Consider the following 13,266-nt stretch of genomic DNA (forward strand, 5'->3'; position numbering starts at 1 on the left):
ATTTTAAATATAAAACTCGAGAATGCTTTGTAGCACTTCAAGTGAACAGGCCTTGCAGATAACTTCCATTTGATGTTGTCTTTGTTTGGGAGTGGCATTTGTCACCAGAAATAATTTTAAAAGGATTTAAACAATCTTCTCAAGTTATATTGAAACCACATTTCAGCAAAGTGTCCTCAGCTATATAATTCACCATTTCTGCTTCAAATCAGAGAAATTAAATGGTTGGTGATGGTGCAATGGATAGGACGCCTGCTTTTGGTGGGAGAGACCCCATTGTGACCCATCCACCAGTGTGTCCCTGAGCAACACACTTAACCCATAGTTGCTCCACAGCAATTGTAAGTCATTTTGAGGAAATAGAAATGTAAGAATTAAGTGAAACACAAGTGCAACGCCTTTCTGTGGCCATAATAATTCACCAGACTGCCCCTGACGTGTGGACGACATGAAATACTAGTCTCTTCCTAATTCATTCATCCACCCCTAATTACTATAAGCACTCTTGAGAGAAACAAGAAAAGGAATGTTTAAATTTGGACGTATGACTGCCTTTTTCTATGCAAGGAGACACTAACATAACTACATACATGTTTTAAACACACAGTGCACCTTTGTTTTTGTGCTCTCAAGAAGGCATCATTAGACAGGCATGCTTTCCAAATAAACGTCATCATAGGTGTTACATGGCATACTGAGCTAACTGGAAATGAATCCGCATCGCTGACATTCACACTCAGTTCTTTCTCAGTTGGAGTTTGAATATTTATGGCAACAGTGGATATGTTTTAAAAATATTTAATTACTTAATTGGGATCATAAATGTTTATTCAGAGCGTCTTGTCTCGTGCCTAACAGCACCTTCATGTTCTTTATGAATGCTGCTGCTTCCTGTCATCTTGGAATACAGCTGATTAGTGAAATTAAAGCACTCTAACAGAAGTCACATTTGGGATTCAGTCGCAAGAAAAGATCCAACTCATGTCCAGATTGAACAGAAATCTTTGCTTTTACAGTACTTTAGAGAGTTTTCAATTGGCTCTACTGTATTTAATGTGCATTTAAAGTGTTAAAATATTTTGATTATTTGTACAGCTTAGTGTAAAAATATAATTGTTTAATAGTAAGTCTACTGTATATATGGTAACCATTCTTGCACAACATCACACCACCTAAATTTTATCTGGTGATCACATTTGTCCCGACATCCTGCAGGCGCTATGAGGAAATATGACTTTAGAATTTAGCTTTTGTTTCCTTCCAGAAACAACTTTTGATAATTTACATCTAATCTATATCTAGCTCTTATCTACAGTAAATACAATTCACAATGAATTAAGCACATAAATCATTCTCTGTACTGCAAAGGATTGTTTACACACAGAATGCTCAGCAGCTAAAATGCAGTTGAACTTTTTCACATACAGTATGATGCGGGCCATGTATTAGATTTCACTTTTAACTTCACTTTATGCGTGCTCTACTTGACTTTTAAACTGAGTAAACAAGTAGAGTGACAGATCAATAGGAACTGGCCACAGCCCTGGGAAAATACCAACACGTTCTCATCTCAGTGCGTCATAACTGATGCTTTCAGAATGCGTGACAAAGTATTTTACAGTAAATTAGTATTTTAAAGGTACCCTTCAGTGTCCGTTTGCTACGTCTCAGCTAACCCTACCTGCTAGCACATTGGTCAACATGCATAAAGTGAGTGACTTAGGTTTAGGTACTAACATTTCTGATGGTTGTGGTAAGGGTAGGGGGCTTCGAGGGGCTGTCAACACCTTTAACACAAACCTAGCTAGCTAGCTAGCTTGTACTTCCAATCTGTACGAGACGCCCCAGAGCGTCTCATAGAGACGCATCCGGAAGCGTCTTATATTAGACGCTGAAGGGTACCTTTCGATGTCAAATAACTGCGTTTTGCTACTTTTTCTAAAAGCCTTGGTATTGGACGCCCTGACATGAGAACGGTCTCAAAATACTGTCAGATGTCTAAAGTGGTCAATACATGGTACAAACCCACCATCCACAGAAAGGAAGTGTCTCCAAGAGTAATTTGAACACACTCATACATACACATTGGAAGTAAAACTATTTCATTTCTAATAGTCGGTTTGCAGTCAGTCATTGCAGGGACAGTTTGGCAAATGCAGAGGCGGGCACCCAGGGAGACGCAGGATGGTCACTTTCACCTGAAAAGTGAAATTTTGCTCCCTCAGATGAACTAGTCACACATTCATCGATCTATGCAAATAGTCATGGACGCTTACAATTTGTGAAATGTTTTGGCATTTCATGTGCTTCTCATAAACATACCTCATTTTTGAGAGACTTGCCGAGAAACATGTTGACCTCGTCCATGCTGCAGGTGTGCAAGTCATTAATTGCCAGAATTTGGTCTCCTTTGTGAAACAGGCACACCGACTCTGGCTGGCCTGTCCACCCAGACACACTGTGACACACACACACACACACACACACTTTTAAAATTCATTCTGTAGCTCTTAGTTATGCAATATTTGACATTTGTGCTTTTAATTTGTCGTATTATATTTGTACGTCAATATCATGGCCAAAGTTTGGCTCGAGTACAAATTTGATATAAATGTCTATGAAGATTCTCATTCCTATTTTCTTCTGTTTTATAGTGCTTGTGTATTGGGTGAACCACACTCAATATTGTGTGTGAACACATCATGTGTAGACACTCAATTGTGTTAGGATCCAGCTTTAAAGATCTATTAAAAACAGCTCAGAGATTTAAAGTTACTGATGCGTCAAGAAAAGTCTCAAAAAGCTAAGACTGACCCAAAGTAAGCCCAGTAGAGCTGGTCCTGACATGAAATATCAGCTTATAACAACTTTACTGAGCCCGACATAAGAATAGGCCTACTTTTCTATAAATGTTTTTTGTGCCTTGTAACATAACAGCTGAGAAGTAAACTAATATGTTTTTCTACATCTTAAAGGGGATTGAGAATTTTGATTTTGTGCAATGACCAATTAATGCAAAACTCAGATACTAAACCCCAGTATGAATGCTTGCCCACATTTCCACACAGCACTGCTGAATGGTCTGAATCATGCACCACAAATGCACTCCTGCAGTAAACAGAGAGTAGAGAATGTGGCGAACTCATCTGCATCTTAAATTTTTTCATTAATATTAATGGCTACAGAAAAATAGAAATGAGTACAGGAACATTCGACCATGTATTTTGTCTTCGGGCTGCATTGATGAAGCCAGTCACATCTCAATCAAAGGCTTTTAACATTTTTATTGTCCAATCAAACAACAATGAAGTAAGTGGTAATAGTTCATAGACACACTTACCTTGGTTTCCCATCCACTTCTGTTAGGGTCAGATATTTTTTCAAATCTGCCTGCCTCACCTCAATATCTCTCTCCTCTTGGGTGATGGTGATGGTGTCAAGGCTTGAAAGAACAACAAAGGCTTTATTTAATGGTATTGTATATATTTTTTCAGATGCTAGGAGAGAAGTACATCTAAATATTGACATCCAAGGCAATCAAAATAGTTCCTTCTACAGGTTATTGTTTGTGTTGCATATTCATTTCAGTAAACTCTTTGATAAAATTTCGGCATAAATTAGTAAACCAACTGCATAATTCAAAGGCACGAACGTGCCAGCTTATCCATTATAGTGGATATAGATCAGGACTTCTACTTTTCTTTGAACAGCAAATGAAAATTCTAGGAGCCTTAGTATAAGTCACCTTTTACTAATGTTAAGTCAGGTACTGCTCATTTTTATTCAACTATCATTGTACAAGCGTGTGCTTTCAAAAGCCTCTAGAAGCCACCCTAACCAGTCCAGCAACATGTCAGCGTTGGTCTCAGCATTCCTTTGTCGTTATTTATTTTAGTCAGTAAATGTGGCAGTGTCTTTTTGTATTTCTTCTCTGTAACAATTACAAAGCAGTTTTTGACTCAGACGGTGCCACAGCGGGGAGTTTCAAATGTCTCCTTGTACTGTTTTCAAGTAAACAAGAGTTTACTCATGCTAACATCATCACTTCCTACATGAAATGTCCCTATTTCTAGTGTGTTCAAACAATTGTGCCTGCTTGGTAGTTATGTTTTTGGATTCAGGGTCAGTTACTGTGGAATCTCACCTTTCTGTAGAGCCTTGTTTTTCCAGCATGTGCACATTCTGTGTCTTCAGCATCTCTACAGGAGACACGGCACCGTTGTCACTGGAGCTGCTACTGAAGTCTGAAGTCAGACGTTTTTCTCTGCAAAAAGCATTACAACTGCATTAGGGATTATAACTTCAGATCTCAGTACATGTCTCAGTTACATTCACTGACCAGTTACTAATGCATTGGAGCTTGATATTGAATAAAAGACGACAAGACAGCTTGGAGAGACAGTGGGAGTAAAACAACAACAAGATACTCATGTAGCAGGAGCCAAGGCCAATGCTTTATATTGAGTAGATCATGGCACAGAGGAAGAACGCCATCTGAATCTGCATGCACTGTGGAGGGGGGTGACCCACAGGCGGATAGCATGACAGCAGATTTGGCACTGCATCAGAAGCCTTGGCTGGACAGAAATCCATATTTGCCCTTGTGGCAGAAAAGAATAACAATAAAAGGAAGAAGAAATGGTTGATAGAGGGTAAAAGAGCATTGTACACTCAAAAAAAAAAACTCTGTTATACAGAAAGAAGACCAGATGTCTTGAGATTGTTTAAAAATAGTTAATTAAACAGCATGAGAGAAGCAAATAATCCCCAAATCACTGCAGAGGCGCAAGAGGAATTCTAATTCAGGGGTACTTTAGAAAAGAGTCTTTGGACCCATATGCCAAATGTAGTAGAGAAGATGTTCTTCAGTGTGGCAGCACAGCAGTTGGCCTCTTAGAAAGAAATCAGGCATCAGTGTGTAAGGAAGAATTATCACACAGTTTTATATTATAGCACATTCAGGGAAACAAACAACAGAAAAGAGTATTTTTATACAGGAGATGATGGCATGAAACAGCTGGAAGAGGTGTGAACAATGTGGATGTTATTAATTGATCGCCTGCTGTGTTGGTGATTAATACAGTGGCCTTGGTAAACAAGGATGTTGAATCTGTTTGGCTAAAAAACCTGTCCTCCTTGACATGCCATAAGATCTGACATGCTACTTAGACTGAAAGTCTCACACAGTGACATTTTTAGCATTGTAAGGAATTTACAGACTCGCTACTTCAAAAGGTGCAAACAGAACATACAGAAAAATGTTTTCTAATTTTAAACCTCTTCCAAGCTCATTATTAATGATTTGCATAAGATGTGGGAATAAAAATGTGTGCAGGTAGCTCCTCAGACATTTGTGTTTTTAGGAAGAGGAAATAGCAAATTGTTCCTCTTCCAAATGAAAAGTTGTTTGACAGGCAACAAAACACACCCTTTCTCAACTTAGTACATGCAGGGGCTTTCCAGCTACAGCCTTACTTGTCTACCTCTAAACCTTTCACTATCAAATAAAGGCAAAACATGCTCCCCCCCCCCCCATCCCTAAAACAATCTTATAAAACATAGCACACGAGTTATGCTGCAGTCAAATGTAGCTTATTAAGGATTTAACAACATCGGTATCAGTCACGTCTCACCTATTAAACCAGTTTCAGTTTATACAATGTCTGAAAAGTCTATATGACCACAAGTATTTTCATGGTTCAGCTGTAAAGATATTCAGTGCCATCTTGTTAAGGTATAACCTATTTCACAAAATGAAATGAGACATCTCATCTAGTCAAGCGCATAAGTTGCTAAACAGGCTCTGAGTTGCTGCCTTTCTTGGATCCTTGACTGATCCTGGAGGTGTCAACAGTTTTGTGCTGTAAAAATTACACCCTTGTTGTGTTTGTGCAACTGAGGGCATGGTTACCTCTAATGAATGAGCTATTTGCGTATCCAGGGCAATGACAAACATGTTTAACTATGAGCACTGAAGATAAAGTGAAAAGTCAAAAATACACATGGCCCACAAAAAAAGAAAACAACCCTGCAATTAATCTGAGCTCTACCTGTCCTCAGAAGCTGTCTCCTCATCGAATGGAGGGAGTGGGGAAGTCTGTGTTTTGAACTTGTCATAGACTTCAGTGACAGACCTCATCAGGGTGCTTTTGGTGACCTCCTCAACTTCACGGTCCCTGTAGTTGTTTGGCACAATGAACTGGTTTCAGTTTTAACAATAATCAGAAATGATTTACATTATTTGTTTTTCATTTATCTGTCACTCTAGGGATCAAACTTACGCTGCCCGAGCTAGTTGTTCATGAAGTTCTGTCATTGTTTCATACCTAGAGACAGATATTCAAAATAGCAGACAAATAAATAATATTAAATACCGTGGTAGCCTACTCAAGGACGCAATTTCAGCATGTGTCACCAAAACAAAAACCAACAAAGAAAAACTTTTTTTTGTGCAAACTATAAAAACAAATAAATAAATCTGATCAATACATTATTTATACTCACACTGAGGACATTTCTCCAACCTTTTTCACATTATAATGAAAAAAAGGCAAAATTCAAACTATCATTAGTTACAGTACATCGCAATTCAGGAGGTCATTACATCAATTTAACAAGTTGTAAAAAACTAATTGATTTTATAGACAAAAAAGAGTAATTAATCAATCAAGAAAATAATTGTGAGATTAATCAATATGGGAAATAATTGTCCCTACTTGTCCTGACAAGGGTCTCGGGTAGTCATAGATTGGATTCACAGGCTCTGATGCACGTCTTTTAGAACAGCTGGAATCGTCACCCTGCAGGTAAATCAGAAAGCAATATACACATACTGTGTGCAACCAAAAGAAAAGTCACATCCAATTCTATATCACCCAAACTAATAGGCTCTCTCTTCAAGAATCATCATTTTAATTAGATTTGTATTTACTAATTATAAGCAGTCAAGTGAAAATGTTGCACCTCGTTATCCAAAGTATTTGAGGATGGTTCAGACTTGGACCGTATTTTCAACTCTGCCTGAAAAAGAAAACAAACACAGATTAAAGCACCCATGTGTGCAGCGAAAATGTGCCATGTATAGCTTATATTGCTTTTAGCTCATTCATCTCAGTGTCCCTGGGTCGCTTGCATTGGTTATATAGTTAGGTTTAACTTAATATAATTAGTTTTATTAAGATATACCTAAAGGTATAATGTAATGGTGAGTCAGTAAATGACAGTATTTGAGATCTTGTATGGGGCAGTTCACAAAAATTGCCTCAGAATTGAGAACTGGGTTGATGTTTATTTACATACATTGCATAGAATTATACTGTTGCCAACATATTTTGTCAAATATGCTGTCATATAGTACACTTATGTACAGTTTTATTTGTACTTGTCCAAAACAATAGATTTAGAAAAATTAAGGGGATTGCATCAAGAGTCCTAAAAGGGTATCTTTAAGACAATGACAAAATAAATAAATATAGAGGTGGTGTCAACTGATCTGTAAAATAGCTATGGTTTACAGAAAAATATGGAGGAAACAGATCAGCTAGATCAACACGTGTCTTTATCCACACAAAAAAGTATCCACACGTCAAACTATATTCACACAAAACAATGTCTGATGCATGAAGTTGCATGCATGAGTTAGTATCAGATTGACGGGATGCATGCATTTAGAAAGGTTAGCTGAATTCATGCAGAGCTTCAATGCATCATTATGGACCAACCTTTTCAGGCACACCGGCGGAATTCTTTTTTTTCATAACTGGGTCTGAAATAACCTGGTAAAAGAGGAAGAGATGTCTATTTTCAAAAGTCAAATAGTGAGTTGTTTGATAAGCAACCGCACTGTGATTACTTGTCGGATTCGCCAGGGACACTGAGGGAATTTAGAATGAGCATTTAAAGTGTGAGCAAGGTGTTGAGTGAAAATGATGAAGAATTTAAAAAAATAGTTTTACGTTTTGTAAAGTAGGTTAATTTGCTTCTTTTGCTTCAGCTAGATGAGATGATTGATACCATTATCATGTCTGTACTCCAAATAGCTACAGCTTAGCTTAGCTAAGCTTAGCACAAAGTCTGGACACACGGGGAGCTTGCTTGGCTCTGGTTTTACAGGAATTTATGTGTGGACGTATTTCTTAACAGGGAGCACTGATTTCCTGGAGTATCCACTGGTTGGCTAGCAGCTGCTCCAAGCCATGCAGTAGTTAAGCGAATACTCCCCAGTAAAACCACAACTTACTCTTGTGGTTTTACTCTTACTCTTCGTTTTTGGTAAATTTTAAACAAATAATATGTTAAGTAGTGAGCTCTAGAGGTGCTAAGCTAAACTAGCTGGCATCAATCTTTGAATTACATGTATTTCCTAAAATGTTGAACTATTCCTTTAATGCAGTTAGTGGACAACATATGAGGAACAGACTACAAATATTTACCTCAATTGTTGGCTGACCATTAGACAGTTCCTTTAGCAGAAAAAAAAGAGCATTGTCAGGGACAGATGAACAAACACGATAGAAAATTGTGCAGTGCAAGGGGTGATTACAAAACATGATAAAGAACTAAAATATAAATGTACCTCTGAACTGATCAATTTATGTGGCCGGTTTTTCAGGGCGTCAAACAGGTCCGAGAACCAGCCGTCCACTTCCTTGCTAAACGCACGAGGGGCGTAGGAAACACTTAAGAACCTCATTTTAAGACTCCACAAATTATGGCTATTACATTCACTTTAAAATTCAATTCCAAAACCCCAAAATAAAGTGGAAATAGTGACATGCAGCAACAAGCTAGTGTGAGCAGAGAAGGCAAAGCCATCATCAGCAACATCATAATTTAGTTGTGATTGTTAGTACTCCTAAAATAGTAAATGGTGTGAAGCACAGGGGGAAGTGTTTTATGAGGCACTGTGAAAGTGTCAGTCAGGGCCTTGAGAGGAGGATTGGCTTACCCAACTGAGCCATGAATCTTGGTTACACCATCACTGCCAAATTAATGCAATGCATGTATCTAGGAATGTTTATTTGCACATTGCCATTACAATGTGCAAATAAATGTTTTTATGCACAATCCAAATAAATGAGATTTGGTTAGAGCAAAATGGTTAGCAATTAAACCTTGTTCTGAAAATTATTATATAAACAATAAATATACAGAGAATAACAGGCTTTTAAATACATATGTTTAATATTTAAATCCCACCTCTCCCTACATTCATAACACCAATCAGTGCTATTCAGACAACTGTCTGAATAGAGTAGAAGTAAAAATGCATCTTATACATCTATCATGAGTGTGTTTTATTTTTATTTATTTTTATTTATTTTTAAAGTACAGTGTTGTAAAATGCAAAATGGAAGTTAAAAACCAGCTGACTGACCTCGTGTCCCCGATGAGGAAGTAGTCTCGGTCAGCAGCCTTAATGTAGAGCACACAGGATGGGGAGCACTTGAAGCTCTTCTCGACCCATCCCCATCTTTGGTGGTTTTGAGGGCTCACATATAACAATGAGATACTGACAGAGGCACACAAATGACACAGATGTTGAAAAAGCTGGTTTAACTGCATTATGTAATTTGAAAGCTATTAAAATACATTAAATTAATTGTGTATTTGCTAATAGATTTGGTGTATTGTACAAAAATAGCACAGTGAAAGAGAGAAAGAAACATCATGCACACAGGCTCATACAGAGAACCTGGGAAAATATAATTTGAAAAGTGTGGTTTATGTGCTTTATGGGAACCTACTGCGATAAGTCTATCCCTCCAAGCGGCCTGTCCTTTTCCTCTGGGTTCCTGAAGTACTTCAGTTGATGTTCTTGTTCATTGATTTTGAAGAGCACAAAATACCGCTTCTTCCATGATTTCTGCAGTAGAAACATGATATACATAAATGATAAAAATGTAATTTTAAAAAAACACACACATAAAGGGATGCAACTTATTGCAGACATTGTGCCAGCTCACCTCTGTCTTCAACCGTCCTTGGGGAGGAGACTTGAACAGGTATCCTGATCTTATTTCTGTCGTAATTCCTACTGGTTTGTAGAACACTGCATTCCCGCCTGCGGGCAAAAGAAAAGCTTATTGTTTTGTGATCATTTGTTTACATTTCCATAGAGTGAGAATGAACAAGTTACGAGAAACTAAAAATAGTAGTTTAAACAAAGGACTCAGTGACTCCCCAAACTATTAATAAGTGTGTCAACATGCATTACATTGGACAATAGCACATTCCAAGTTTTTTTGTCATGTGAATCTTTTGCAACTTGACAATATCAATTGTAAAAACTGATTTTCCATAAGCAGCACAAGAATACCAGCATTTAACTACAAACACCTTAATCAAACCATAAAGCAGATTTACAGATGTGTTACACTACCTGTGTTCTTCTGGCTCTTATGCATTGTGACACCACACCTACAAAAATAACACAGGAATCTATGAGTAATAATAATATCCAGAAGGAAAGAGTTAACCTTTTAAACAATGTGGGCTTTAAAAATAGGCTCATGCCTCTGTGAAAGCAGAGCATGAAAAAGAGCTCTATTCACAGAACATAAGCCACGTGAACCTGCAAGTGTACATGTAAGAGAAAAAGAAGAATGTATGTTCCTATGTATTATTGATTTAAAAACCTGTAAAGGAATATCTAAATAAAAAATAAATAAATACATAGTATCTCAGCAATGTTAAAAATCAAATATATTCCATAAATAAAAAACAATGCAACAGGAAAAACTAAAAAACGTTTTTAAATACACCGGTTCTAAACAGGAAAAAAAAGACCCATAATATTCTTACCTGTGAAGCACCTGTTGCGAGACTCTGCTCAACTTGCTCACTCTCTTTGATTATAAGTGTTGCTGCATGAGGAAGCTGGATGTTTTCCTGTACTTGGCATTCGTGCTGGTAACTGGAGTTTCTGGTTCCTCGCTTCACTTGCTTTTAACCTTTTGTGTCGTTTAGCTGCAGAATTCCATGCATGGGACCTTTAGAAGAAAGACGAGGAGAATATTCACTCCTTTTTAACATTTTAGGAAACAAGATGGCACGGCCAATTACAGAATGTCCTGTCATGTAAAAGAGATTTGGAAGTCATGACTCAAAGAAATCTTATTAAACCCTTTGGAAACCCCAGTAAAAACACAAACATTCAGGCACTCAAGGCTGTTTTTCAGTAAAATATGTTAGCGTGTATTGATGCCAACATCTCGTGAAGACTGACCAGCGTAGCTGACCTATGGCAAGCTGGTAAACTGGCATAAGTAAGATGATAGTTTTCAGGGACAGGTCAGGTCAGTAGCTTGAAGAAGTAAGATGAGGCCAGCAGCTGGACAGAGGAGGACAAAATAACAAAATAACTCTGGTTCCCGAACTCATCACTGGACGCTTTACGATTTTGCGTCAGTAAGTCTACTTAGACAACTTTATGTGCATATTTTTGTGAACAGGGCCATGCTGGGTAAACACCCCTTATATATGCTTATACGTGTATGTGATCTCCTGACGCAAACCTCCAGCAGTCTTCAACTTCGTTCCACCAGGTGGCTTCTTTACCAGGTCCCAGGGTTTGCACTGAGCTGGGGGGAAAAGCCTTCTTCTATTTGCTCAGTGCACTTGGAATAATCTGCTGACTAATAATAATAATAATAATAATGAATTACATTTATACAGCGCTTTATCATAGATACTCAAAGCGCTTCACAGTGAAGTTGGGGGGGCTCACCTCAACCACCACCAATGTGTAGCACCCACCTCGGTGCAGCCATTTAGCGCCAGAACGCTCACCACACATCAGCTTGAGGCAGAGAGGGACTGATTTCTTTGAGCTAGATTTAACCTCTTCTGTTTGTGTTTGCCATTTGTATTCCCTATCTGATGTGGTTTATTTCTGTTTAAACTGTAACTGGTGAGCTATCTTGGCCAGGTCTCCCTCAGAAAAGATATTTTAATCTTGAGGGACTTCCTGGTTAAATGCAAAAATATGTGAGATTTAAAGGAAGGCAGATAATTATTGTGTATAGTATGTTTTGTAAACCATGTAAAGAGATAAATAACAGCTTCTGAAGAGGCCAAATCATCAGTAAATGACTAGTAGATGTGTTTGTCTCAAATGTATGATGTCATTTCTTTTCTATCAACCTTGCAAAATGTGACAATGTAGGACTGTAGTCATACAGTGGTCATAAGTGAAAGATCACTGGTATGGAATAATATCTACCTACTAAGGACATTTAAAAATGTTTGTTAATGTACAGTATTTGACAATATTTCCAACTTATTCCATGATGACATATTTGATATTAGTACACCTGTGTTTCACTACATAGTCATTTATTATCTGTTAATACACCAGCCTCAACTTATGAGGAATTGTTGAAAAATGCATTAAAAATTCAATAATAAATGCACAACTGGGGGATTAAAGTAAAGTGTTACTTACTTCCATGTCCATAGCTCGGCTAATATCCAGAAGTTGGAGCATAAAAACCTAACACATGCTTTGTTTGAAGTAATAGAGGGATTGGCAGGTCCAGGCTGCTTAAAAAAGAAGTTTCTGAAGGTTATATTCGGACGATTAAATGATGTACTGATTTAAGGTTGATTTATCAGAGTCATATACTTCACATCATCTAAGACATATCTTTCTCTGAAGTGGTTGGCCCGAGCCATCCCTCAACCTGATATTATCTTACAAATGGACAAGTCAGTGTGAGTGATCACAGTCGATGTAGCACTTAGGTGAAGGCGTGTGGCCCTGCTGTGCCTTGCCACTTTTCCTATGTCCTCTAATGGGAAATATGTCAGGATTACAGGGAGGAGGAGACAAGTCAGTCAGATTCGAGGCATGTTGTGTGTTAGTGCCCTTACGAGATCATGACTGAAATTTGACGTCATTAGATGGAGGGGCGACGGTTGCACTTGGTGCATTTGACCTGCACATGCATGGGCCCTTTGAGTATCCATGTGACCTTTCACTTGGGTCATGGTAAGCATTTTAAGCAGGCATTGGCCAAGACTAAAATAACTGTTAACTTCAATCACTCTGTGTACATGTGAAAATACATTGTGTGTGAATTGTCCAAAGCACCATCAGTGTCTCCTAACCTTCACAAACTACCTCAAATGTGCATGTAGGCCTCCAGGACAGACACGTCCACACACATACATCAAGGTCAGTATCGGGTTGCTACAATAGCGCTCTTACAGGCTTCTTGTTTAGTAGGATACGGAATAAGTCTTCCTCAAGTCTGACAATCCGTT

General features: G+C 38.0%; 1 protein-coding gene across 2 annotated transcripts; it reads right to left on the reverse strand.

Moving 5' to 3' along the window:
- Window positions 1-1,359: 1,359 nt before the first annotated feature.
- Window positions 1,360-10,924, reverse strand: LOC119915625 (pleckstrin homology domain-containing family S member 1-like). Of its 2 annotated transcripts, XM_038735239.1 has the most exons (17): window positions 10,804-10,924; window positions 10,382-10,419; window positions 9,966-10,063; window positions 9,747-9,865; window positions 9,377-9,511; window positions 8,576-8,651; window positions 8,433-8,462; window positions 7,722-7,775; window positions 6,964-7,020; window positions 6,717-6,800; window positions 6,505-6,524; window positions 6,282-6,326; window positions 6,051-6,176; window positions 4,145-4,264; window positions 3,341-3,442; window positions 2,323-2,458; window positions 1,360-2,198 (listed from the first exon to the last, which is right to left on the reverse strand). In XM_038735239.1, exons 2-17 carry the CDS (start codon window positions 10,404-10,406, stop codon window positions 2,127-2,129), a joined length of 1,299 nt encoding a protein of 432 aa, XP_038591167.1. In that variant the 5' UTR covers window positions 10,407-10,419; window positions 10,804-10,924; the 3' UTR covers window positions 1,360-2,126. The 2 variants fall into 2 exon arrangements, with proteins under 2 accessions (XP_038591167.1, XP_038591168.1); XM_038735240.1 differs by lacking the exon at window positions 7,722-7,775.
- Between the last annotated feature and the right edge of the window lie 2,342 nt (window positions 10,925-13,266).

This window comes from Micropterus salmoides, unplaced genomic scaffold (genome assembly GCF_014851395.1).
Source record: "Micropterus salmoides isolate LMB-PRFRI ecotype aquatic unplaced genomic scaffold, ASM1485139v1 Ms_hic_scaffold_21, whole genome shotgun sequence".
In the NCBI taxonomy this organism is placed as follows: Eukaryota; Metazoa; Chordata; class Actinopteri; order Centrarchiformes; family Centrarchidae; genus Micropterus; species Micropterus salmoides.